Below are 27,135 nucleotides of genomic sequence, written 5' to 3'. Positions count from 1 at the left end.
TGAACCCCTCCTTCCTCCTCCTTTTCCCACCCTGGACCGTGTAACTGGTTCTGCACAGGCACAGGGGACAGCTCACATGGAGCCAGCTGCAAGAATGGGGACTAATAATACTAGAGGTTTGTCACCATTTCCTGTACCAAATGAGAAATTTTGTGGCGTTTCTTAACAGTGCATCTGTGCTGTTATCCCCATTATTATTTTTTGTGATCTGCTGAACTGGTTGAAGAAAAATCAAAACAGTCTTCACCAATTTAGAGAAAACTGGGAGTCCCTTCAGACTTTATTACACCATCACCTGTGGTGTGGAAAAAACAAAAGTAATTTTATTCCTAAGTGAAAGACAAGTGGAATTACTTACGGGAAACATTTTGAAAAGCTGCAACCTGTAGGCTGTCCATCCTTTTTTGGATTTGTAAATTGGTAAGGGGAATTTGACATTCCTTGCATATTGAGAAAACAACAACACTAGGAAAATAGTCCTAAGGGAGAGGAAAAAGGGCCATAAATTGTTTGCATCAGTACTTTAAAAATCCTTCCCATTACGAATACAATATTGCCATCTCTTGCGGACATTCCACTTCCAAGATATAACAGCACATTTTAGTGCTTAACCAAGATGAAACATCTTTACAAACAGAAAATGAATACTCTTAAGTATGAAGCCATTGTAATGAGAAAGCTAATACTATACAATCTGTATACATGCTTTAGAGTGTCATAATACAGCTAGAGGTAAATAGGTCAGAACAGAGAGAGCGAGATTAAGAGATCTAGGCCACTGAGTAATGCATTTTCCGAGATGGGAAAGCTACTGCGATTGAGAGATATATTGTTCTCTATAACTCCTGTCTTTAGGGTGCTGCCACTATCCATAGCCAGGACTGTGTGAAAGCACAGAGATCATGGACACTATGAAATCTCACTGCTAAATACGCAGAAGGGGAGGTCAGAGACAGGCTGGAGGCAAGTATATGGAGAGATCTTAATACTTGGTACATACATAAAGTTTATCATCGCCAAAGCACTTTACAAACATTACTCAATTAAGTTACCAAAAAATCAGTTCTGGCATCAGCTCTTAAAGGCTCCAATTTTGTAGTGTATTCACCCTCCAACAGTCAAAGATTAATGAGTTACACATTAGCACAAGGTGAAATTTCACCCCTATGCAGAAGGACAGCTCAAGGCTTACACACCACTTACATTCTCAAAATAGGTTTTAAGTGATATACAGAACCTGTGCTGGCTCTCTGGCACAGGGGTGTAATTCACTTATCCTTTAGGTTAATACATAAAAGCTGCACAATCGATTTACAGCAAGTAAGTCCTGGTGAAACCATACTCTAATTCCCATCCCACTGCTAAGTTTTTACAGGAAACATTTTTTTTCTCTGAAAACAATTCATGTTTTCTGGGACTCTAACAGAAAGAAGGAGAAAGTGTTCGAAAGTGAAAGAAATGCACATCCATTTAGAGACAGCACAAAGCAGGGGAAGATGCAGCTTGTGTAATGCAGAGTTGTAGGGCAACACGAACTGCTAAAACCACCCACACTGATACTAATGATGGCAAACAAAACACAAAAATCATAATCTCTCCCCTTCCCCATCCCTGCCTGAAGGCCAGGGAGACCAATATTCAAAGTTCCATTCAAACTTTAGTGTTAATAATAATACTGTTTATTACTTGTACTACAATAATGTCTATAAGCCCTAGTACTAAGCAACCATTTCTCTTTTGCCAAAGCATCTGATTTGAGTTTTGGACTTGCCTCTGGGTCCCAGGTGCAAACTTCTAGCTTAGAAGGATTAAAAAAATATTAATTTAGCACTGTTGTAAGATTTTAAGTCACTGCTGCTCATGCTGTGAAGAGGATCAGGAAGGTACAGTATTTAATATTTTACTCAAGCTCATAATAGCGGAGAACAATCTTAATGCCTAAATATTACTAACAAACGACCTAAATAAAGGCCTATTCCAGGTCCTACCCAAAGTAGTCACCTCATATGCTTCTATATAGTCTCTTACAGTATTCTGTGCTGACCTTGAACTAGATACTAGTCCTCATCTTGAGAGCCAGTCTAGCTCTAATGAGTCAAATCAGAATGCAAACTACGTAAAAACTGGAGTTAAGCTGTCCTAAATATAAACCCTTTTTGAAATTCTAGGATTAGGTTACATCCCCAATTCAAAGATTTTAAGCTTTTTTCTTTCCGTCTTTTCCTGTTCAAAAATCACCTTTAGTCCAGAAGAAAAACAGGCTTTGCTCTCAAACTCGAGGTACAGAGTGTTCTGTGCAGGAGTAGTGTCATTCATTCTTGCAAAAGTATGAATGATAAAAGGTACCTTTCCTTGCATTTGAGGTACATCTTGCACTCTTCAAAAAAGGCATTACTGAAAGATGAACTACTTTTGTAAGTGTAACTAGCTCACCCTAAACCAGAGTTCAACTGGTTGCAGATAGTATTAAATAAAAGTAGTAAGAACTGAAACTGGATTACCCAAACATGGCAGATGTTACAAGCTTCCTAATTCAGTGGTTAAAGCACAGAAGTCAGAGTCATAACTCGAAATGTAAATCCAACTCTGCCACTGCCTCATTGGGACCGTACACAAATAAACTTCTGCGTCTAAACCTGATGATCTACTAAATGGGTATAATATTAGGCCTGCTTCAGGGGGGAATATTGAGTCTTACTGGCAGTCTCTGTATAGTATTCTGCGATCCTTGGATGAAAGACATGAAGTAAACACAGAAGTATTATAACTAAATCAGAATATTTTGCCCTAAAGCCCTGTGATAAGGCAATTTTCCTGCAATATTCTTGAAAAACATTATTGAATAAAGTTTAAGCATCTTTGGAGGTCATTGCATTGAACACAAAGTTTATGTATTTTTGCGGGATTGGATGTAACTTCTCTGGGGGAGGGAGGAGCAGGGAAGGAAGACATGGCCAATGAAAGCCCTGGGAAGTGTGATGAGCTTCAAAGGACTATTTTAAATAACGTGCCAGGCAAGAAGGAACTTCTGGAACAAACAAGTGAGTTTCCTAGGAAATGCCTGGCGGAAAGTGAATGCAAACTTTGCATTCAAACTTTGCAGACCCAATTTTTTAAAGTTAAACCACAAGGAGAGAATCATGGTCCACTGATTATCTATTCTCAGAATCTGAAGATCAAAGATCCAAGCTGTATACAGGAGAGACTGACTTATTCATGGGTGTGCTTGTTCTCAGCTAAAGCAGTGATGAACCTGTAACCAAAGCAAAAGCACTTTGTGAGCCTGAAGGACTGATCAACTTGCCAGAGCCCTAGCTGGATTCGGGGGGAGGAGGGAAAAGGTATTTCTGGTAAACTTATTAGCATGCATGAAGAGTTTTATTGTTTTTAAAGTATCAGAGGGGTAGCCGTGTTAGTCTGGATCTGTAAAAGCAGCAAAGAATCCTGTGGCAATTTATAGACTAACAGACGTTTTGGAGCATGAGCTTTCATGGGTGAATACCCACTTTGTCGGATGCATGTAGTGGAAATTCCCAGGGGCAGGTATATATATGCAAGCAAGAAGCAAGCTAGAGTTTCATGAAGAAACTTGCACAAATACAGACAGATATCATCTTCCTTTCCAAATGCAAACAGATGGACATCATACCAAATGGACGAAAGGTAAAAAATCCACTGCTATCTACATACTACACAGACCACAGTGAGAGGTTATGCCATACTCTTATCAAACAAACTGAGGAACCACCTGATCAGCATCCTATACAGCAAACAGGAAAACATCAAAGAAGAGCTCTCCAACTTGGAGACTCTCATTAATAACCCAACTTCCATACAAACGGACTTCACTAAAATAAGACAGGAGATCTACATTACTCACTTCACCTCTCTACAAAGGAAAAAGGACTGTAAGCTGTCTAAACTCCTACCTGCCACATGGGGCCACAACGTTGGTCCCCTAACCCACCAGCCTATATCGTCCTCTATCCAACCACCACTCGGCCAGAAGAAAATCTGTCCTATCTCGGGGACTCTCCTTTGCTGCCCTGCTATGCACCCCACTCAACTATGCATTTCATAATCTCTGCGGCGATCTGGAGCCCTACTTCGCCGGAGTCTGCGATCAAAAGATACTTTCAGGCAACACTGATACAATCCTGATACCATGTTTACCTCCACCAACGAGCCTAAGAAGTAGAACTCCACATGACTCCTCCTGAGGGTCAATAATCCCACAGTTCTGACTTATTACATTGAATGCTTCCCGTCGACTGTGTACAGGCAGGAAATTGTGGAAAACAACCAAATCGCTTGCCTGCAATACTTAAGTCAGTTGCAGAACGCAAGCATCCACAGCGATTGCTAAGAAGCACCCTGACATTTATCCACCAAAGAGGCTGTAAAGGACGTTTGCTGTTGTCATCTGACAGGTCCGACTACCATAAAGGAGGCCGCCAGAGCAACTTCTACAATACCAATTCTACGGCCATTGACCCTCTAGATCTCCACTGAGATCTACTAAGAAGAAACTCACATTCTATCTCAGGACAGCTCCCTACTGCACTAACACAGAACAAATTCAACATACCCTTAGAGCTCAACGCAGGTGTTATTCTATCTACTATCCCAAGGAACCTTGGGAAAAAAATTCCTGGATAATGCCCATTCAGGTCTCGGGCATTGCACTCTCCACTGAAGGACTTCCGGTTATGTGGACTCTCTACTCGACCCTAATGTACCAGCACTCCGCAGCTATCTCTATGACACCACCTGATTTCCCTAGAAAACTACAATGCCTTCCAGAAAACAACCATCCTAGCACCATGGATGGAGAGGCTCTCCTACACAAACATCCCACACACGATGGGAATAACAAGCTGTCAGTGACAGTTCCCGATGCCGCACAGGCACACATGGTGGGGCTGACTCTGTGCTTTATCCTCACACAACAACTTATTTCAATTTTGATGACAATATATATTCTCCAGTATCAGGTGCACTTGCTATGGGCACCGGCATGTCCCACAATGACGCAACAATTATTTTTATTGCAACCTGGACCAACGCTGTCCTCAGTTCGTCCACTCACGGCCCCTTCTTACTCTACGGCTACATTGATGAACATCTTCATCATTACCCATGGAAGACTCTGGATAAAATTCCACCACGATTTTCACACGGCTTCATCCCATCACACCTCAGCCTGCACCAGTCTAACACGCGAGGTCCACTTCCTAACACACGCGAAATATGATGGATCACATTAACACCACCTTATACTAAACCTATCGACCGCTAGCTACCTTCATTGCCTCCAGCTTTCCATCCCGGCGCACCACACGATCCATCCTCAGCAACACTGAATACAACAGCATCTGCTCTAACCCCTCAAACAGAACGCCAACCCTACAGAATCTCACCAGCATCTCAACTACAATACCCGCGCACGAGAAATAAAAAACAGATCAATCAGAGCCAGACGTACCAGAACCTCCTATGCAAGACATAACTCAGAAGCACCAACAGGACTCCACTGGCCATCACGATACAGTTCCCAGCTAAAACCCTCCAACCATTAACAAATCATCAGGTCTAACAACCCATCCTGGACAATGAGCCACAACTTCACAGGCCTTGGGTGCAGGCCAGCTCGCCCACAGACAACCTGCACCTAGTAAGTCATATCTCATTTGTGCCAGTAAGCTTGTCTCCGCACCATAGTAACTCTAGCTCAGGAACCACTCCATGCACAAACCTCGATGCCAGCTCTGCCCACATTGCACATATGTTTTCCATCCATTGCTACAATACCTGGCGCACCATCACAGGGACTACCTAGATCAGCCACATACACATCGTTTCATTCACCTGCACGTCCACCACTGTAATGATACGCCATACATATGACAGCAATGCCGCCTCTGCTATGTACATTGGCAAACTGGATCAGTCTCTACGGAAAAGGATCAATGGTACACAAATCAGTATATTAGGAAATGGCATTACAAAAACCGTAGGAAAACACTTCAACCTTCCTGGCACACTATAGCAGACCTTAAGGTGGCCATAAACCGCAGCAAAAAAACTTCCAGGCCCAGACTTCAAAGAGAAACTGCTGAGCTTCAGTTCATCTGCAAATTTGACACCATCAGCTCAGGATTAAACAAAGACTGTGAATGGCTTGCCAACTACAAAACCAGTTTCTCCTCTCTTGGTTTTCGCACCTCAACTGCTAGAACAGGGCCTCATCCTCCCTGATTCAACTAACCTCGTTATCTCTCGCTTGCTTCTTGCTTGCATATAGAAGATTAGCCTATATATACCTGCCCCTGGACATTTCCACTACATGCATCCAACAAAATGGGTATTCACCCACGAAAGCTCATGCTCCAAAATGTCTGTTAGTCTAAAAGATGCCACAGGATTCTTTGCTGCTTTTACAAAAGCTACCAAAACACTAATTAATACTAAAAGCTACGTCCTATCTTTTGTCTTTGTGCAAACCACTGCCTGACATGACCAGGAGAACCACTGTGGAGTGACAACGGTATGCTTCCTTACTTCATAATGCAGCCCAGTTAACCATATCCAAGGGTACTTACAACATAGCAATACCCCAGTGTTTGCCTGCTCTCTCCCCTGCAGCCTGGAAACCCGACAGGCCAATCAGAGCCACAGTTGGTGTAATTGTCAGAGGTCCAATGTATCTCAGGAGAGCTCCAGGAAGGCCGAAGAAGCCAATCACCACTTCTATTAAGGAGGACATGATAATAGCCCCTTGGATCTGAACACAAAAAGAATGGGAAAAAATACAGGTCAATTAAGTTTGAAATGGACACACTAAATATGCTTTTTCGGCTCTGGGTTATAAACTGCAATTAAAGAAATCAGTGGCAAAGCAGGCCTAAGCAAACTGTTTTTTGTCATACAACAGCTAATTATGAGTTTAAGTGACTTCTTGCTTACGTATAACACTTATGTTTTTCTCCACATAACTATTACCCAATAGACCAATGGGCCAGTTTGGCAGTTGTGTGGATAGCACATCATACTGTCATACAGGAGACCTGGGTTCCAGGCTAACCTTTAAGCTCTCAGATCGAACCGGCAAGGGCTGGTGGCGCCACGGAGGTGAGATGCTCTTAGCTCCTAGGGGCAGAGTGTATGCTGCATTGGTCACAAGTGCTCCTTAGAAGCTGGCATAGAGCAGCGTTGTGGTCTCAGGAGACTGCCAGCCTTCTGGGCTGCAGGGCTCTTGGCAGGATGTAGCTATGGTTTGAACATGGGGAAGAGAGAGGGGTTGTTTTAAATCGAGGAAAAATTGGCAGCCCAAAGTGACGGGATGGGAGATAAGTTCCATGACACATGCCTCAATTGGACTATGCTACCACCTATCCTTCTGCAATGAGATGTCTGGGCACAACCCCCATCCTGGACTCTGTAGGACATGAGAAAGTTCATACTGAAATGCTGGAGGTGGGGAAGAAACTGGGCAGACTCAGCAAGTCTCTGGTGAGCATCAACATCTACATCAGAACTGAATCCAGCTTGAGAAACCTTGATGTCAAGTGATTTGCGAACTGCCTATTGAACAGCCTATTGAATTGCTGAGCGAGGGTAGGCAAGTGGCTTGATAAAGTTTTTAACTGCTACTGATGCACACAAACGACACAGCCTAAGCAGCAGAATGTTAGTCTCCCTTGTGTATTGTAGCGTGTGTCTTTTTTAACATGGTAAATGACTCATTGCATTCCATTTTCAGTCATGCATAAAGAAGTTGGAAGGGTTAAAACTTGCACGAAGCAGATAACGGGATATATTCACAGTGAATGGCAGTGGACAAAGAAATTACAAACTTAAAATACAAGAACATGTAGAGGTATGGATGAGAAACCTTAACTGAAATGGGATGATCAACGGAGAAAGGCTACTTATGTTACCTCTCGTATCCTGGGGTACCAGATATGTTCAGTGTGCAGCAGCTCTGTTGTTCCATTAGTAACTGTTACATCTTGGAGGAATAAAAAACAAACATGCTTTCATTTTTGTGTCCCCTTCAGAGTGTTTTTGTTATTTAGGAAGAGAAAGATTCACCTAATACTTCAGCAGTAGTTTATTTTTTAGACTGATCGATGTTTGAGAAACAAAAACATTCCAGTTCCGGCAATCAGCTCTCTGAGTCTGTCCACACAGCAACTAGACACCAATGGCTGGCCTGGGCCAGCTGACTCAGGCTCGCAGGGCTCAGGCTACGTGTCTGTTTCATTGCAGTGTACACTTCTGGGCTCGGGCTCTGGGACCCTGCACAGTGGAAGGGTCCCAGAGACCAGGGTCCGGCCTGAGCCCATTAATGTACATGGCAATCAAACAGCCTTGCAGCCCTGGAGTGGCACAGGCCAGCCGTGCGATTTTCTTCACAGTGTGGAGAAGGCAGCAGCATTTCCTAAGGGCTAGCCACCAATTCCAACCATTACACCAGAGCGGTAAATCCTAATTTGCCAAATATAAGGGTCAATTGTGGATTCTTTTCATCCAAGTAAGAGCTGAATGGGAACATTTTCATCAGGAGAATTGCCTGATTTTACACAACGTCTAAAACAGTCAAACATTTGTTATTTACTAATTTAGCTAGTTCATTTGAGTGTAACAGCTCGTATCTGACCCCTTTAGAAGGTTAGAAAAGGTCAGGAGCAAGACAACACAAGGGTCCTTTTCAACAATAAACTGAAACCAGTATCTCATTTGATCTCTAATACAGGAATAAACCACAACAGGGTGTGTACTTCTAAGCTGTTAACACATGCTTCAGTGCACTGTGATGCATCAGCTTGAAAGCAAATCATATTCAACCACCACCTAGCCTACTAATGCACACCTTAGCATGGCTTACTGCTATGGACACTGAAAATGTGTGTGTAATTTCATAACATCCAGGGCCTGATTTTCTGAACTATAGACTTGGATATCTACCTTCTCAGATATTTGCAACAGCTCATTTCAGGTTTTATATCAAAAAAGCAAGAAGTGAAAGTAAGAGGGTCACAATTAAAGGTACCTGGGGCCTATGAGAGGTAGCTGGAAACTGTCTCTTTCTACCCTTTAACATGCTTTCACCTTCCCCAAGTCAAGCTACCTCATTCTGCACACGTAAGCTCTTAAAATCTACTGTAGAAAACTGAGAGCAATGACATAATTCCCACTTCAGTTTTTTAATTTAGAAAGAGACCAGATGGTCAGGTTTCAGCTAAAAAGTAAATATACATCTGTGGAAAACCTCTCAAGACACTGGGGTTGGCAAAAGAGACACTGAAGGCCTAATTCAGCCTATAGTTTTGTTTGCTTGTTTAATTGGTGACATTGAGGTAGAAACAACCAAAACCTGCCTCTCAAAATCCAGGGTCATTATGCAGGGATAACAGTTAAACATTATTTCATAGAGTTTACAACTAAAAGGGACCATTAGCTCTTGTAGTATCATCTCCTGTATATCACAGGCCACAGGATTTTGTCCAGTTATTCCTGTATTGAGCCCAATAACTTGTATTTTACTAAAACACTTTCCAGAAAGGTATCCAGTCTTGATTTGCAGACATCAAAAAATGAAGAATCCACCACGTCCCTTGGAATTTTTTTTTCAATATTTAATCACCTGCATTGTTAAAAATGTGCTTCTAATTTTAATCTGTACAGCTTAAGCTTCCAAACCTTGGTTCTTGTTCTGTCTTGACTAGAGCCCTTTAGTACCTGGTATTTTCTTCCTATGGAGGTACTCATACACTTTAATCAGATTACTCAATTTTTATTTGTTTATTTATTTTTTTGGATTAACCAAACAGATTGAGCCCCTGAAGTCTCTCACTCCAAAGTATTTTCTCCAACCTTCAAATTATGTTTTGTAGCTCTTTTCTTCAACCTCAAAGTTTCAACATACCTTTTTAAAAGGCAGATATCAAGGTATGCAGAACTACATGGTATTTCAACACTGGTCTCATCAACACTATGTACAGTGGTAACAATCATCTTCCTACTACTATTCATTAATCCCTTTGATACATCCCAGGGTTGCATTAGACTTGTACGTCACAGCATTGCACTAGGAATTCATGCTGAGTTGCTGGTCAACTATAACCTCTAACTCCTTTTCAGTTGCCAGGATGCAGTCCCCCATTCTGTAAGTATGGCCTTCAGACCTTATTCTTAGAGGTACAGCTTTGTGTTTTAATACAGTCAAATATATTTTGTTCTATGGCCCAGATTACCAGTCAATCCAGATGACTGCTCTATCCTCATTATTTACTATTCAGCTGGTCTTTGGGTCATCTGAAAATTTTAGCAGCAGCAATTTTACATTCACTTCCAGACTGTTGACCAAAAATGCTGAATAGCACTGGACCTAATACTAATCCCCGTGGAACCCCACTAGAAATAACTCCATTCAATGGAAGAGCAGCAAAGAGTCCTGTGGCAGCTTATAGACTAACAGACATTTTGGAGCATGAGCTTTCGTGGGTGAATACCCACTTCGTCAGATGCATCCGATGAAGTGGGTATTCACCCCACGAAAGCTCATCTCCAAAACGTCTGTAGTCTATAAGTGCCACAGGATCTCTGCTGCTTTACAGATCACAACTAACCACGGCACCCACTCTGATACTTGACTCCATCAACGGTGATCCCATGACACTAGTTTTTACATCTCTCAGCTAGACATTCTTATCCCTTCACATAGTTTCTGATACATAAGCACTATTTCTCATTGAATACTGACATAACATGCAGTTCTCTGGATTTTTCCTGTTTTCTTCTCAGCCAGAACTTTATAATCATGGATGCAATGTCCGCTGTTAAAAGGTTTCCCTAGTAGCGTTGTTTCAAATCCTTCTTAATTATAATAGGACTGAAAGTATTCAAATGCTCATGTGACAAGAGTACTCATGCTCATTCCAATGCACATATAATTGAATACGCCTTTTCTCACTATCAACAGTTTGCTACATCCATCTATAACAGGCCTGCACCACCGCTATACCCACTACTCAACCAAAATCACCTATGTTCTTAGCCCTACAAGCATAGATTTCCCTGATATAATTAGCTTCCTCCTCTTTTTTTAAACATTTATTTACAAAAGCGCATTTACATAGGAATCACTAAAAGAAAATCAAACTCACCAACAGTTTACAAAATCATTTTTGAAAAGCAAAAGCCATCTTTCCCTAATCTCCCACTCGTCCACAAAGAGTCAAGACATATCTTGATACGTCAGTTGCAAATGGATCCCCATTTTGAGTACCTGGAGATTTATCACATGGTTAAAATCCACAAGCATACTTGACTTTCATACCTGTGTTATACCTTCCACTGTCCAAGGAAAGTATAGCTCGGCAGGTGCTAAGAACAAAAGCACTAGCTGAACCAAAGGACTAAAGGAACAAAGAATAAAAAGACATTTATAGTTTGCGACATCATAACCTTTTCCACTGTACCTTTCTACATGGTTTTCATGAGGTTAACCCTCCCCAACTACATTTTTTCTGTTTATTAGAATTTGAGTAAACAATTTTTGTTTAAAGATAAAAAGAATCATGAAAATCCAACACCATAGGATACAGAAGGCATAAATGCAATGCAGCTATTATCATAACAAATGTTACGGAACACAGGTATGCAGATACCAGGTATGGTACAACAAGATCTGTTATCATGTGGAAAAGCAGTGCTAACAGGATACAGTAACAACGACAAGTGTCAGGGTGCATGATGCAATGTCAAGTACAGTATATGAAGTGTTAATCTTTGTGAAAGGAAGTCATTCACAGTATTGAGTAAATGCCACCTTAATTGCATAGCTGGGATAAAAGCATATAATTTGATCACTGAGTTATAACCAGGTAAAAACGATATGTTCCAGGTGCAAAGCAATAACTGGTAAGCTGAAAGGATATAAGAGAAGACAGTTATTGGTAATATAATTCCAAAAATTTTAAAAGATGCATCTGAATAGATGTATATCTCAGTAATCAAGTTTGTACATGTAAAAAAGTAAAGACATTGCTAACGTTTTAAGAATAACACTGAACTGTTCTACAACTATTAGAGAGGTCACACAGTCCTTAAACCAGATCAAACTATGGCACTATGTCGTAGCTTCCTACTCATTTGAACCTAGCGTTCATAACTGAAGCAGCATGAACCCTCTAACTTAATTACCAGCTTAGATCTTATAGCGCTCCACCAGCCAAAATTTCAGTGTGCTCACTCTGGTCCCCCAAAACCTTCCCGGGGACCCAGACTCAGATGCCCTGATCTTACCACAAAGGGAACCCCCCCGCCCCCCATCTTCTCTTTACTCCTCCCAGGCTTCCTCCGTGGTATCCGGAAGATTACTGTACTTAAACTCCTTGATTACAAAACAGAAGGCATACCTCCCCCCCCTCCTTTCCCCCTCCCAGTCTTTCCCTGAAAGAGACGTAATCCTGGCCAGGATTCTGTCCCCTAGAGCCTACTTAGAAAGAAATCAACAGGTTTAAAAGAAAAGCTTATATAAAAAAAAAAAAGACATAAAAATGTTCTCTGTATCAAGGTTGACAAAACGGGTCCAATTCTTAAAGAAAAATGAATAAACAGCCTATTCAAAAAAGATATCAATTATAAACATCCACAAACTACACACATGTAATACAAAAAAAAAAACCTATTGTCTCTACCTTTGTACTTACACTTGGAAAACAGACAGATTAGAAGCTTGAAGATAGAAAGATCCCTCTCATAGCCGAGAGACAGACAAAAGACACAGACCCAAACATTCCCTCCCTGAGCTTTTAAAAATCCGGTTTCCTGATTGGTCCTCTGGTCAGGTGTTTGGTTCCCTTTGTTAACCCTTTACAGGTGAAAGAAACATTAACCCTTAGCTATCTGTTTATGACACACATCAAGCACTTCCTGTTCATGGGGCACTGGCTAGACTCCTGCCTTTCTGCTGCTTGTACAGCCACAACAGAGAGCCCTGATGCCCACAGAATCAGCAGCACAGGAAAAGGCGCAAAACCAGTGGGCTCAGCTCGGGGTAACAACTAGCACAAAAAAGTGGGACTAGAAATGCAAAACGCAAGAACAACAGGAGGGAGGACCTTCCTCAGTGAGGTACTGCAGGGAGTAAGATGAACACAGAAGGTGATGAGTAGCTAGAAAACAGAGGAAATAATAAGAACACGTGTTATCATACATTCACAGGCAGGAAGAGGGATCAAGAATTGGTTTATGATTGGCAGGGGAGGTGGTCCATGAGATTCTTTTACAAGAATTGGCCCACACAGAGAATTTAGAAACCTCTGCTTTTTAAAAATTATAAATACTGACAGCACATAGACCACAAGTGAACGGCCATGACTTTGTTTGGATTGTGAGGACTCTACTCAGATATGAGTCCCTATATCGGCTACTCGTGGCAAAAATCTAAACCATATCCTGGGGAAAAAGAAACAGTGTTTGTTGTGAGCAAATGATTCACCTCAGATCTTTGAGCTTCACTAGACTAACTGAGTACATGGGCACCCAGGGCAAAATATGTCATGTCTGAAACAAGCTACTACTCCCCAGCTCTACCTACACACTACTCTCCTTCCCCTTTACAAATCCTTTAATTAATATACCTCAAACACATTCTTCAATAATGAAATGTTTCATTAATGAAGTGTTTCAACTTGATTCCAGTAATTTACTACATGCAGAAGCAGCTTTTCAAACCTTGTGTAAATTTAACTTTATCTGTAACATGCACATGTTGTGAGCATTCCAAACTTAACATTTGTTCCTTTCAAATGATTAGATATCAGCATATCAGCACATTCTATGAATATTAAATAGTCACAGAAGCCTGGACTTCTGTTGTGTCAACTTGCCTCCATTTGACACAAAACTTCTTGATCAATACATTTAGATTATTTTTTTTAAAAAATCATAAAATTACAATGTCTTGGAAGAGATCAGTGCAAAAGAATTTAGGAGCTGAGCTTTTTAACTATATTTGATACGAAATTTGAGTTAAGCATTTAGAGATATGTTCCGAGCTGTGAAGATTTTTTTTTTTAATTAATGATGTTTGAATTTTCAAGTAAAACACTGAAGCCCTGATTTAGACAAGTATGTACATGTGTGCTCAGGTTAAGCTTTTGGATATTCTGCTTTAATAAATTATTTGTACACTATCTAATGCTGTTTTGCATGACTGATCCCTCAGGCCCTGTACATCAAAGCTGACCTGCTATATTGATCATCAGAGTTCCTGCAGCAGACAAGATATCTGCTTTCTTTTTTCCTAACCAGAAATTAACATAACCTATCTTACTTTGTTACAGTAGTAAGCAAGTAAAAAACAACCATAACCAGTTATCTTTCAAGACAGCCAGCATCAACACTGGCCTTGGTTAATAGTTTGGAACATATTCCGTAAAATGCATTTCCAATTTTTAAGTCCCACACATACTGGGTAAGAACTATGCTACCTACAGCCATATTTAAACAAAAGCTCATTTTTTATGTGCAATTTCAATTTGGGCTAGTGCAATACGTAGCCCTTAGTCCCATTTCTAATGTTTACACTGCAGTCAATTCACAGAGAATAAGTTCTAATGCAACACTGTGACAAACACCATTGCTGCAAACACATAAACCACAGTATAAACGCTGAAGCTATTTTGTAAAAGGTAAGGTTACTCGAAGAATATAAATTCACAACAAACTTGCAAAAAGCAAGATGCTAATTTAGAGTTTAAGTCTAACAGCAAGCCTGAAGCGGTTTTGTGAAAGGCAGGGTTGCCCAAAGAAAACCGGTTACTCACCTTCTCATAACTGTTGTTCTTCGAGATGTGTTGCTCATGTCCATTCCAATTAGATGTGTGCATGCTGCGTGCACAGTGGTCTGAAAGCTTTTCCCCTAGAGCTACGCATTGTCATCGGCTCGGACCCCCCTGAGTGGCATCTTCATGGAGCTCAATATATAATCTGCAACCCAACACCTCCTCAGTTCCTTCTTGGTGGTTACCTCGGACAGAGGGAAGGCGGGTGGTTTGGAATGGACATGAGTAACACATCTCCAAGACAGTTACGAGAAGGTGAGAGTGACTGTTTTTTCTTCGAGTGATTGATCATATCAATTCCAGTTGAGTGACTCCCAAGCCTTACTAGGCGGTGAGGTTGGAGTTAGAATCGCTGACTGGAGCGCTGCTCGGCTGAAAGCTGCATCATCTCTGAATGTATGTACCGAGGACCAAGTTGCTGCCCTGCGATTTCTTGTATCGGACCTGGGCCAGAATGCGCTGAGGATGACTGAGCTCTCGTGGAGCATGCCGTACGAGCCAGTTTGTGTTTTGGCCAACTTGTAGCACGTGTAGATGCATAAGGTGATTGTAGAATCATAGAATTTCAAGTTGAAAGGGACCTCAGGAGGTCATCTGTCCAACCCCTGCTCAAGCGGACCAATTCCCAACTAAATCATCCGGCCAGGCTTTGTCAAGCTGACCTTAAAAACCTCTAAGGATGGAGATTTCACCAACTCCCTAGGTAACCACTTCCAGTGCTTGACCACCCTCCTAGTGAAAAAGTTTTTCGTAATATCAACCTAAACCTCCACTGCAACTTAAGACCATTACTCCTTGTTCTGTCATCAGGTACAACTGAAAACAGTCTAGATCCATCCTCTTTGGAACCCCCTTTCAGGTAGTTGAAAGCAGCTATCAAATCCCACCTCATTCTTCTCTTCCGTAGACTAAAAATCCCAGTTCCTCAGCCTCTCCTCATAAGTCATGAGCTCCAGACCCCTAATCATTTTTGTTGCCCTTCGCTGGACTCTTTCCAATTTTTCCACATCCTTCTTGTAGTGTGGGCCCAAAACTGGACACAGTACTTCAGATGAGGCCTCACCAATGCCGAATAGAGGGAAAGATCACGTCCTTTGATCTGCTGGCAATGCCCCTACCTATACAGCCCAAAATGCCGTTAGCTTTTTTGGCAACAAGGGCACACTGTTGACTCATATCCAGCTTCTCACTCCACTGTAATCCCTAATCCTTTTCTGCACAATCTGCCTGCCTAGCCATTCAGTCCCTAGTCTCTAACAACAGTGAATGGGATTCTTCCGTCCTAAGTGCAGGGCTCTGCACTTGTCCTTGTTGCACCTCATCAGGTTTCTTTTGGCCCAATCCTCTAGTTTGTCTAGGTCCCTCTGTATCCTATCCCTACCTCCAGAGTATTTACCCACTCTTCCTAGTTTAGTGTCATCTGCAAACTTGCTGAGAGTGCAGTCCAGGCCATCCTCCCAGATCATTAATGAAGATATTCAACAAAACTGCCCGAGGACTGACCCTTAGGGCACTCCATTGAAACTGGCTGCCAACTAGACACGGAGCCATTGATCAATACCATTGAGCCTGACGATCTAGCCTGCTTTCTATCCACCTTATTAGTCCATTCATCCACCCATACTTCTTTAACCTTGCCTGCAAGAATACTGTGGGAGACCGTATCAAAAGCTTTGCTGAAGTCAAGGAATAACACATCCACTGCTTTCCCCTCATCCACAGACCCAGTTATCTCATCATAGAAGGCAATTAATTTAGTCAGGCATGACTTCCCCTTGGTGAATCCATGCGACTGTTCCTGATCACTTTGCTCTCTCTAAGTCCTTCAGAATTGATTCCTTGAGGACCTACTCCATGATTTTTCCAGGGACTGAGTTGAGGCTGACTGGCCTGAGTTCCTCAGATCCTCCTCCTTCCCTTTTTAAAGATGGGCACTACATTATACTTTTTCCAGTCATTGGGACTCCCCCGATCGCCATGAGTTTTCAAGATAATGGTCAATGGCTTGCAATCACGTCCGCCAACTCCTTTAGCACCCTCGGATGTAGCGCATCCTGCCCCAATGGACTTTTGCTCATCTAGTTTTTCTAAATAGTCCCGAACCACTTCTTTCTCCACAGAGGGCTGGTCACCTTCTCCCATACGGTGCTGCCCAGTGAAGTAGTCTGGGAGCTGACCTGTCTGGAAGATAGAAACAAAAGATCATTGAGTACATAGCTTTTTCCACATCCTCTGTCACTAGTTGCTCCCTTATTCAGTAAGGGACCCACACTTTACTTGACTTTCTTCTGTTGCTAACATACCTGAAGAAAACTCTCTTTTTTTTTTAACAACTCTTGCTAGCTGCATTTCCAAGTGTGATTCATTCCAAGTGACTGAAGCCACATTCCAAGTGTGATTCACTCTGCATGCCTGAGCAATAATTTTTATACTCCTCCCTGGTCATTTGTCCCATGTTCTGCTTCTTGTAAGCTTCTTTTTTGCGTTTAAGATCAGCAAGGATTTCACTGTTAAGCCAAGCTGGTCGCCTGCCATATTTACTATTCTTTCTACACATCGGGCTGTTTTTTTCCTGCAAGCTCAATAAGGATTCTTTAAAATACAACCAGCTCTCCTGGACTCCTTTCCCCCTCATGTTATTCTCCCAGGGGATCCTGCCCATCAGTTCCCTGAGGATGTTAAAGTCTGCTTTTCTGAAGTCCAGGGTCCATATTCTGCTGCTCTCCTTTCTTCCTTGTGTCAGGATCCTGAATTCGATCATCTCATGGTCACTGCCTCCCAGGTCCCCATCCACTTTTGTTTCCCCTACTAATTCTTCCCAGTTTGTGAGCATCAGGTCTAGAAGAGCTCTGCCCCTAGTTGGTTCCTCCAGCACTTGCACCAGGAAATTGTCCCCAACATGCTCCAAAAACTTCCTGGATTGCCTGTGCACCGCTGTATTGCTCTCCGAGCAGATATCAGGGTGATTAAAGTCTCCCGTGAGAACCAGGGCCTGCGATCTAGTAACTTCTGTTATCCAGGAAGATATTCTTTGAGATGAGACCGGGAGTCCTTTCATCCTGTCTGTCACTGCTGGTTTGACTTCCTGAACGGCTTAGTGCACTCCATGTAGAAGGCTAGTGCTCGCCGAACATCCAGGGACTGTAACCTCTGCTCATGGCTACTGGCATGAGGATTAGGGTAAAAAACAGGCAGGAAAATGCACTGACTAGTGTGGAAGCATGACACAACCTTAGGAAGCAAGGCCAGGTGAGGTCTGAGTTGCACTTGTGGAAAACCATATAAGGTGGACCTTTAAGCTCAGACACCCTCCTTCCCAATGTAATGGTGACAAGAAAGGCTACCTTCCACGACAGACAGAGAAGGAAGCAAGTCGCCACTGTTCCAGTGAGGGTCCCACTAGCCTGGAGAGGACCAGGTTAAGGTCCCACACGGGAACAGGCTGTCTGATCTGGGGATATAGCTGTTCCAGATCCTTGAGGAACTGACCAACCGTAGGGTTGGTGAAGACAGAGCATCCAGACACTTCCAGGTGGAAAGCCGGAATAGCAGCGAGATGTTCCTTTATAAAAGGACGCTGCCAGGCCTTGCTGTTTCAGGTGCAGAAGGTACTCTAAAGATGAGAGGTAGCGGTGCCTGAAGGGGGGGTGTACGACGCAGGTCACACCAACAAGTAAGTATCTTTTCCACTTTGCCAGGTATGTGGCTCTAGTGGAGGGCTTCCTGCTGCTGAGGAGCCCCCCCCTCCCCCCACCTTAATTGTTCTGAGCACAGAAGCTCCGTGGGGTTCAGCCATGAAGTTTCCAAGCCATGACATGGAAGGACTGCAGGTCGGGGTGATGAAGACGACCATGGTTCTGAGTGATCAGGTAGGGGAGAAGTGGCAACGTGACCAGGGCATCCACTGACAGTTCCAGGAACGTGGTGTACCAATGTTGTCAAGGCCACGATGGTGCCACCAGAATTATCTCTGCCCCGTCCCTGCAGATCTTGAATAGGACCTTGTGCACTAGAGGGAACGGGGGAAAGGCATTAGGCCAGACGGCCTCTCCAGGGTAGCAGGAATGCATCCGTGATTGATCCTGGGCTGTGTCTCTGGAAAGAGCAGAACATTGGGCACTTCCTGTTGCTCTGGGTAGCAAACAGGTTGACCTGAGGAAACCCCCACCTTTGGAAGATGAGGTGTATGACATCCGGCTGGATGGACCACTCGTGCGTGTGGAAAGACCGCTGAGGTGGCCCACCAGCATGTTCTGAACTCCTGGTAGATAGGATGCTACCAGGTGAATAGAGTGGCCTATGCAGAACTCCCACAGCTGGAGGGCTTCCCGACAGGGGAGGGGAGCGGGCTCCACCCTGCTTGTTGATGGAAAACAGGGCAGTGGTGCTGTCCATCAGAACTGCTATGCACTGACCTCGTGGTCTGGCATGCTAGTCGCACTGCCCTCGGCTCCTTGGTGTTGATATGGAGGGCGAGCTCATCCTGCAACCACAGGCCTGGCGCTTGCAGATCTCCCATATGCGCGCCCCCTCCCCTCTCAGTTACCAGTGACAAGGAAGGGTGAGGGCTTTTGAAGGGGACTCCTTCACACACTCTCCAAGGGTCGAGTCACCACTGAAGGGACTCAAGCACCTGCCCCAGCATCGTGACCACTAAATTCAGGCTGTCATGTCTCGGGCGATAGGCCAAAGTGAGCCACACTTGGAGTGATCTGAGCCTCAGCCTGGCATGCTGGGTTACGTAAGTGCAGGCTGTCATGTGCCTGAGGAGACTCAGGCATCCCCTTGCTCGTCGGATATTGCCTGAGGCTTTGAATTATGTCTGTCATGGCTTGGAATCGGGACCCTGGCAAAAGTGCTCTTGGCTGAACCCAATCCAACACTGCCTCGATGAATTCTGTTCTTTGGGTCGGTGACAAGGTTTACTTGTTGAAATTGAGGAGGAGACTCAGTCTCTCGAATGTGGATCTGACCAGACTTGAGACTCCACCTGCCCCCTGGTGCAGCCCCTAAGCAGCCAGTAATCGAGGAAGGGCTATACCTGCAACTGCCTTCAATGGAGGAAAGTGGCCACGACCGATGTGCACTAGGTGAACACTCAGGGGGCTGTTGAGAGGCCGAATGGAAGGACCATAAATTGATCATGTTTGTGGTCAACCACAAACTGTAGGAATCGTTTGTGTGCAGGCCAAATAACTATATGGAAACACGCGTGTTTCATATCGAGGGCGATCCCCGATCCAGAGAAAGGATAACTGTGTCCAGAACTTCAATTTTACCAGGAACTTTTTGAGTCTTTGAACATCTAGAATGGGTCTGAGACCCTCTCTGGCCTTGAGGATTAGGAAGTATCGGGAACAAAATTCCTTGCCCAGAGGAACCTCCTCCACTGCTCCCCCCTTGCGAGGATAAGGAGTTGCTCGTGAGAAAAGTCCCAGAAGGGGGACGGGGAAGGGAGGTGGGAGGGAGGGTAGGAGTACAATTGGAGAGAATATTTCACTTCTACTGTATGGTAAATCCAGCGGTCTGAAGTTATTTGGGAGCAAGCACAGTATAAGTGGGACAGACGATTCAAGAAAGATGGGGAAGGATCCGGAATTGTGGGTGGTGTCCATCCTCAGGCATATCTTCAAAAGACCTGCTTTGAACCTGACAATGGTTTAGTCAGACCCTGGCCCTGCCCAGGTTAGGGGAGGAAGTGTGTGGCAAGGCTTGTGTCTGCCATTCCTGCCCTTTTTCCAATAGAAGTCCTGCCTCAGCCGAGTAGGATAGGAGTACTGCCGCTGCTGAGGCTTGCAATGTTTACGTTGGGTTGCTGGGGTGTGCATACCCAAGGACTTCATGGTAGTCCTGGAGTCCTTTAGGCTATGCAGCCTAGAGTCAGTCGGCTCCGCATACAGACCTGCCCCATCAAAAGGCAGGTCCTGCATGGTCTGTTGAATCTCGAGCGGGAGTCCCAAGGCCTGCAGCCATGAGCTACGCCTCACGGCAATACTGGAGGACAAGGCGCATGCCACTCAATCCACAGCGTCCAGTGAGGTCTGTAAAGAGGTCCGTGCCACCACCTTGCCCTCCTCCACTATCGCTCCAAACTCCTCCCTGGATAATGTTGGCACCAGCTCCTTAAACTTGAGCATCAAGTTCCAGAAGTTGAAGCGGTATCTACACAGAATTGCCTGCTGGTTTGCAATCCTGAGTTGCAACCCCACTGTGGAATACACTTGGCACCCAAATAAATCTAGGCACTTGGCATCCTTGGACTTAAGCCCTGGGGCTTGTTGCCCCTGCCTCTCCTTTTCATTTACTGCAGCCACCACCAGCGAGCAGGGCTATGGGTGTGTGAAGAGGTATTTGTACCCCTTGGATGGGACGAAATACTTCCTCTCCACACCCTTCACAGTGGGATGGATGGAGGCCGGTCTGCCAAATGGTCTTAGCATTGGCCTGTATAGTCTTGATGAGGGGTAGAGTCACCCTTGATGGGCCTTCCAGGGCCAGGATGTCGATCACTGGGTCCTCTGACTCCACCACCTCCTCGGCCTGCAAGCCCATATTTTGTGGCATCCTGTGAAGGAGGTCCTGGTGGGCATGACTCTCTATGGGGGGCAGTCCAAAGACAGAGGTGCCTGCAACCACCTTGTCCGGGGAGGATGACGAGGAGGCTAATGGGGGAACAGAGTCCTCCTGAGCCTCTTGGTCTCCAGGGGCCTCCTGTCCCACCTCTCTGTCAGGGACAACCACACTTGGTTCAGGAACTGGGGATAGTTCCAGGGGAAGTAGTGTGACCAGTACCTCCTTGGCACCCCTAGGGGTGGGGCAACTGGCTGATGCCTCCGGCACCCACAGTTCAGAAGCCGCCAAAAGGGAACCTTTGGATTGGGTGCCCTGGGCCTGGTAATACACCCATGGAGGTACAGTATCTCCACTGCGCACACCATGGCCCTACCCCCACCTCAACCCTTCCAAGTCTGAAGACTACGACCAGGACCACAATGACCAAGGCGGTGCCAAACGGAGCTGGACTGGAGAGCAGTGCCACAAGGCTGGGAAGCGGTGCCAAGATGACCAGTGCTGGGAACGGGATCTGCTGCGTGACAGGGATTGGCATGAGGATCAGCATCGCGGCACCATGGCTCTGAGCGGTGCCGCAACTCCATCGGCGGTGCTGAGGGACAAAGCATCGCCGGTTTGCCTCAAGATGGTGCCCATGTTGCAGTACTGGACACTTGGCTCGAAGGACCAGGGACTGCGGTGCCGTCATTGCGATGAGGTCCCTCGCGGCCTCAAAGATGTCTGAGGTGAATGGCAATTTAACATCCTCAGTGACCTGGCTTGGGGAGTCCAACAGCACCAGACTGGACGGTCCCCCTTGCAGGGGCCGAAGTCAACAGTGCCGGCTCCAAAGTCTTCAGCCCTGGCTGCTCCTCTCCAGAACACATCCCATTGGCCAGCTCCAAACGGCTGGGTCTCTGAGTTGGAGATCCACTCCTCCCCTGCTTCCAGTGCCACTTCTGCGCCAGGGAATGGGACCGGTGCTGGATCCATCCCACCGGTTTGGGCGCTGGGGAACCGCAGTGCCAGGCGTCTCTCCCAGAATCCTTCCACGGTGCCGCTTCTACCTCTTCCACTGGAGCGCGGAACACCAATGAGTTTGGTGCCAGGTCTTGCCACACCAATGTAGGCTGCGGTCTAAGGAGCTGCTTGAGGCCAAAGTCTTGCTCCTTTTTTGTTCTGGGGCAAAACCCTTTACAAATCCTGCACTTGTCGGTTTGGTGTGCTTCCCCTAGACACTTTAAGCAAGTGTCGTGGGGGGTGCCCGTTGGTATGGGCTTGTTGCAGGACTTGCAGGGTTTGAACCCTTGGGATTTAGGCATAGCCCAGGTCCCAACAGGGAACACGGTTGAGGTGAAGAGGAAAACCTCCCACTCCCAACAGCTATCTGCTGTAACAACTGAAAACACTAAAACTAAAATTAATGAGGCTAGGAATAACTATCAACTAAACTAAACTGAAAGCTAGGGAAAACGAGAAGAGCTTGCTAAGCAACTCACCGCAGTTCCAACGACCGTCACTGGCGGTAAGAAGGAACTGAGGCGGCGCCGAGTTGGCAGGATCATATATTGAGCGCCATGAAGGTGCCACTCCAGGGGGCTCCACAGCCAACCTGACGGGTGCTGTTAGGGCGAAAACGTTCCAACGACTGTGCACGCGGCACACACACACCTAATTGGAATCGATATGGCAATCACTCGAAGAAGAATATCAATTCACAACAAACTTGCAAAAAGCTAGATGTAATTTAGAGTTTAAGTCTAACAGCAAGCCTATTCTGCTACAAGACATTTACATAGAGCAAAGTTTAACTCAGGGGTAGGTAACCTAAGGCACACGTGCCAAAGGCGGCACACAAACTGATTTTCGGTGGCACTCACACTGTTCAGGTCCTGGCCACAAAACGGGGGGGAGGGCATTTTAATTTAATTTTAAATGAACTTCTTGAACATTTTAAACCTTATTTACTTACATACAACAAAGTTTAGTTATATATTATAGACTATAGAGAGACCTTCTAAAAAACTGTTAAAATTAATTACTTGCACGCAAAACCTTAATTAAGAGTGCATAACATGAAGACTGGACAACCACTTCTGAAAGGTTGCTGACCCCTGGTTTAGCTAAACTATTAACAGGCAGAGGTTGCAGTGTGCTCAGTCACCACTCACATGCTCTAAGTCACACAAGTGCTTAAGCACTTTCCTGATCGGGTCAGTATGAGTATATGCCATATCAATTACCCTAACCAAACACAACATCCTTTCCTTGCTCTCTGATGCAAATACAGTTAACTGCAAGAACCCTTTCTTGTCCTAGCGCATAAACAATAATTAAACCCTACCCGTCTCATAGAGCAAAGTCCACTCCCAAATTGGAGTCTCTCATGCCCCAGGGGCCCGGAAAGCAGCTTGCCAGCCTGCAAAGCGTATTAAGCTGAGTAAATCGCAGAATGCGCAATAAATGGTTTACTACCCACCGTAAAAGGCACAGAATCTGCTAATAATTAAGCAATGAATGCTCCAAAGAGCTTCTGACTGAATTCCCCTCACTCCATTTCTAAGAATAAATCAATTCAGCCTACAATAAAAGTAACAACTGGAAAGGCTCTAAAACAAAGTCAACAGCTTGAATTTAGCAATGCCATCCTCACAGTGGCCTTTATCTCTGTTTGTTAAGCCTGGATGAGTTGGGAAAACACACATTAGGAGTTCTCTTATGAGGTTCCCCTGTTTCACTCATAGTCCATGAAGATAGTGTTATCTTAACAGTGAAGGAGTTAATCCAATGCAAACTGCTTATTTTAAGCATTGGCTCATAAACAGATAGTTAAGGGTTAATGTCTTTTTACCTGTAAAGGGTTAAAAGCTCAGTGCAGTGAACCTGGCTGACACCTGACCAGAGGACAATCGGGGAGACAAGATACTTTCAAATCTATCGTGGCAGTTATCTTTGTTTTGCTGTTTTTTTGTTGTTTGTTCCTCTTGGGCTAAGACGGAGACACAGACGTGCAACCAGTCTTTCTCCAATCTTTTCTAAACAGTCTCTCATATATCAAAATAGTAATATAGCTAGAAAAGGTGGATTAGGCTTATGTTTGCTTTCTTAACTGTGAGAATGTGTATTTTGCCTGGATGGATATTTTTACCTCTGTTTGCTGTAACTTGTACTTAGGCTGGGGGAGGGAGCCCTTAGTCATATAAGCTGAAGACCCTGTAAACATTTTCCATCCTGGTTTTACAGAGATAATTTTTCCTTCTTCTTTCTTTCTAATTAAAAGCTTTCTTTAAGAACCTGATCGATTTTTCTCTTGTTTAAGACCCAAAGGGGATGGGTCTGGAACTTATCGGGGATTGGTGGGGGGAAGCGAGGGTGGCGGGGCAAGGTTAATTTCTCCTGTTTTAAGATCCAAGAGTTGGATCAGTGTCTCTCTCAGGTAACCAGGGAGGGAAGTCGTCGGAGCGGAGAAGGAGGGGGAATGGGTTTATTTCTCTCTGTTTTAAACCAAGGTCTGGTTCTTGGGTTCCCCAGGGAAGGTTTTTGGGGGACAGAGAGTGTACCAGACACTGGAATTTCTGGTTAGTGGCAGCGCTATCCATCTAAGCTAGGAATTAAGCTTAGAAGGGTACATGCAGGCCCCCACTTTCTGGACGCTAAAGTTCAAAGTGGGAAACATACCTTGACAAGCATAGAATACAGAAGGCACTGACTGTAAAGTTGTCTGATTAGTGCCCCTGCATTTTTCTCCTCTCTCTAGTCATTCTCCTTTCTTCTAAGACATAGGAAGTTGTGTTTACGGCTGCAAGATCAACTAATACTTTTTTTTGTTAATATAGTTATTTCCCGTACAAAGCCACATTTTTCAGTAGTTTAAAACTTGTTTAAACTAGGGCAGTGGTTTTCAAACTTTTTGTACTGGTGACCCCTTTCACACAGCAAGCCTATGAATGGGACCCGCTTATAAATTAAAAACAGGAGTGGAATATAATTTAATGGGGGCTTGGGGATGGCAGCCCCACAGAGCTGACAGCTCACGACCCCCGTGTAACCACCTTGTGACCCCAGTTTGAGAATCCCTGAACTAGGGGTCGCATACTTTGTAGCTTGTGTGGGCTGAGCTCATTGCACTCAAGGGGCTCCAGACATCCTTCTCTTCTCCCCTCTCCCCGCCCCAGCTCCCTATGTGCCACTCTTCCCTCCCTCTCTATTGCAGGGACTCCCTGAAACCTCCCCCATCTCCTCTCTGCCACAGCTCTGTGCCCCCTCCCCTCCATTCCTCCCATACCAGCATTTCTCTTTCTCCCTCCCCCCACCAGTAGCTTTGTGTACACCCCATTTCATCCATTCCCCTCCATCACATTTTGGCCACTGATTCTTATAACACACTGAAATTTTTAAATTGATCAGGTGCAGCATTCAAAAGTGACTGTGCTATACCAATACAGACAGAGAAATGCCACTGAGGGGAGCATAAGGCCTCCACAAGCTCTGCTAAAAAAATCACTGCGAGTTGAACCTTGTTTCTGAACTACTTTTTTCAACTCAGTCATAATGGACTTTTTGTCAAGGCTAAAATGGCTGGTCTTTATAAGGGCATGATCAAGGGACTCCAGTGGTTATTACATTTCATTCTTCTCAGATAAACAGATTGTACTTTGTCAGCAATATACAATGAAGTGGCGATACATGGAAACACCATTCAACAAAAATCAGAAGAAAACCTAGTACAATCTCACCTTTTGTTTTAAGTAACAATTATATATATATATATTAGTAGAATTGTACCACAATCTTGATAAACTGCAACTATGCCCTAAAAATATGCTATTGTGAAACAGTAATGCATCACATGCCTAAGATCACACAAATGTACAAAGTGGATACATTACCCAAGCCCATTTAAACGTACGGTCAGGCTGCAATTTCAAGGGCAACTCTGAATTTCCTGGTGGTTGAGGTTTTGACACTTGAACTATTGAAGACAGATTCTGAATAATTACAACGTTGTTTTGAAACATTCTAGCTAACATAAATGCATTGTATAGATCGAGGTTGGCAACCTTTCACAAGTAGTGTCCTGAGTCTTCATTTACTCACTCTAATTTAAGGTTTCGCATGTCGGGAATCCATTTGAATGTTTTTTAGAAGGTCTCTCTCTATAAGTCTATATATTATATAACTAAACTAGTGTTGTATTGTAAAATAAACAAGCTTTTCAAAATGTTTAAGAAGCTTTGTCATAAACAGATAGTAGGAGTTAATAGAATAGAAGTACTTTATATCTTTTGACTGTAAAGGGTTAACAAGTTCAGTAAGCCTGGCTGTCACCTGACCAGAGACAGGATACTTTCAAATCTTGAGGGAGGGAAGTTTCTGCGTGTCCTGTTAGAATTTGGTTGTTGTTCACTCTGGGGGCTCAGAGGGACCAGACGTGCAACCAGGTTTCTCTCCAATCTCCCTGATACAGGCTCTTATAAGTTCCAATAACAGTGGTATAGATATATAAAGCGAGGTTAGGTTATGTTTGTTTCTTTATTGCAAATAGTGATTTTGGCTGGGAGCTCTGAGTCTCAAACTTTTGGTATTTTGCTGAAAGGATTTTATTTGCTGGTATGCTCGCAACTATAGAGCGGTGGTGAGGCGTAATTTCCTAGGTGGCCTAAGATAGCCTAAACTAACCTTGTCAGGCCTAATCCATTCCTTAAATTTACACAATGGAAATTGT

At 44.2% G+C, this 27,135-nt stretch overlaps 1 protein-coding gene across 1 annotated transcript in view; it reads right to left on the bottom strand.

Annotated features, from left to right (window-relative positions):
* The window catches only part of SLC23A2 (solute carrier family 23 member 2), a 76,997-nt gene that overhangs the window by 18,120 nt on the left and 31,742 nt on the right, over positions 1–27,135 (bottom strand). Inside the window, exons 6-9 of the mRNA XM_032786749.2 lie at positions 11,345–11,410; positions 7,941–8,011; positions 6,603–6,784; positions 359–479 (exon numbers count right to left, since the gene is read on the bottom strand). Coding sequence (XP_032642640.1) covers positions 359–479; positions 6,603–6,784; positions 7,941–8,011; positions 11,345–11,410 — 440 coding nt within the window. The remainder of the gene's footprint in view (positions 1–358; positions 480–6,602; positions 6,785–7,940; positions 8,012–11,344; positions 11,411–27,135) is intronic.

Source organism: Chelonoidis abingdonii, chromosome 2 (assembly GCF_003597395.2).
Source record: "Chelonoidis abingdonii isolate Lonesome George chromosome 2, CheloAbing_2.0, whole genome shotgun sequence".
NCBI classification, from domain to species: Eukaryota; Metazoa; Chordata; order Testudines; family Testudinidae; genus Chelonoidis; species Chelonoidis abingdonii.
This window is presented reverse-complemented; position numbering and strand designations above follow the sequence as displayed.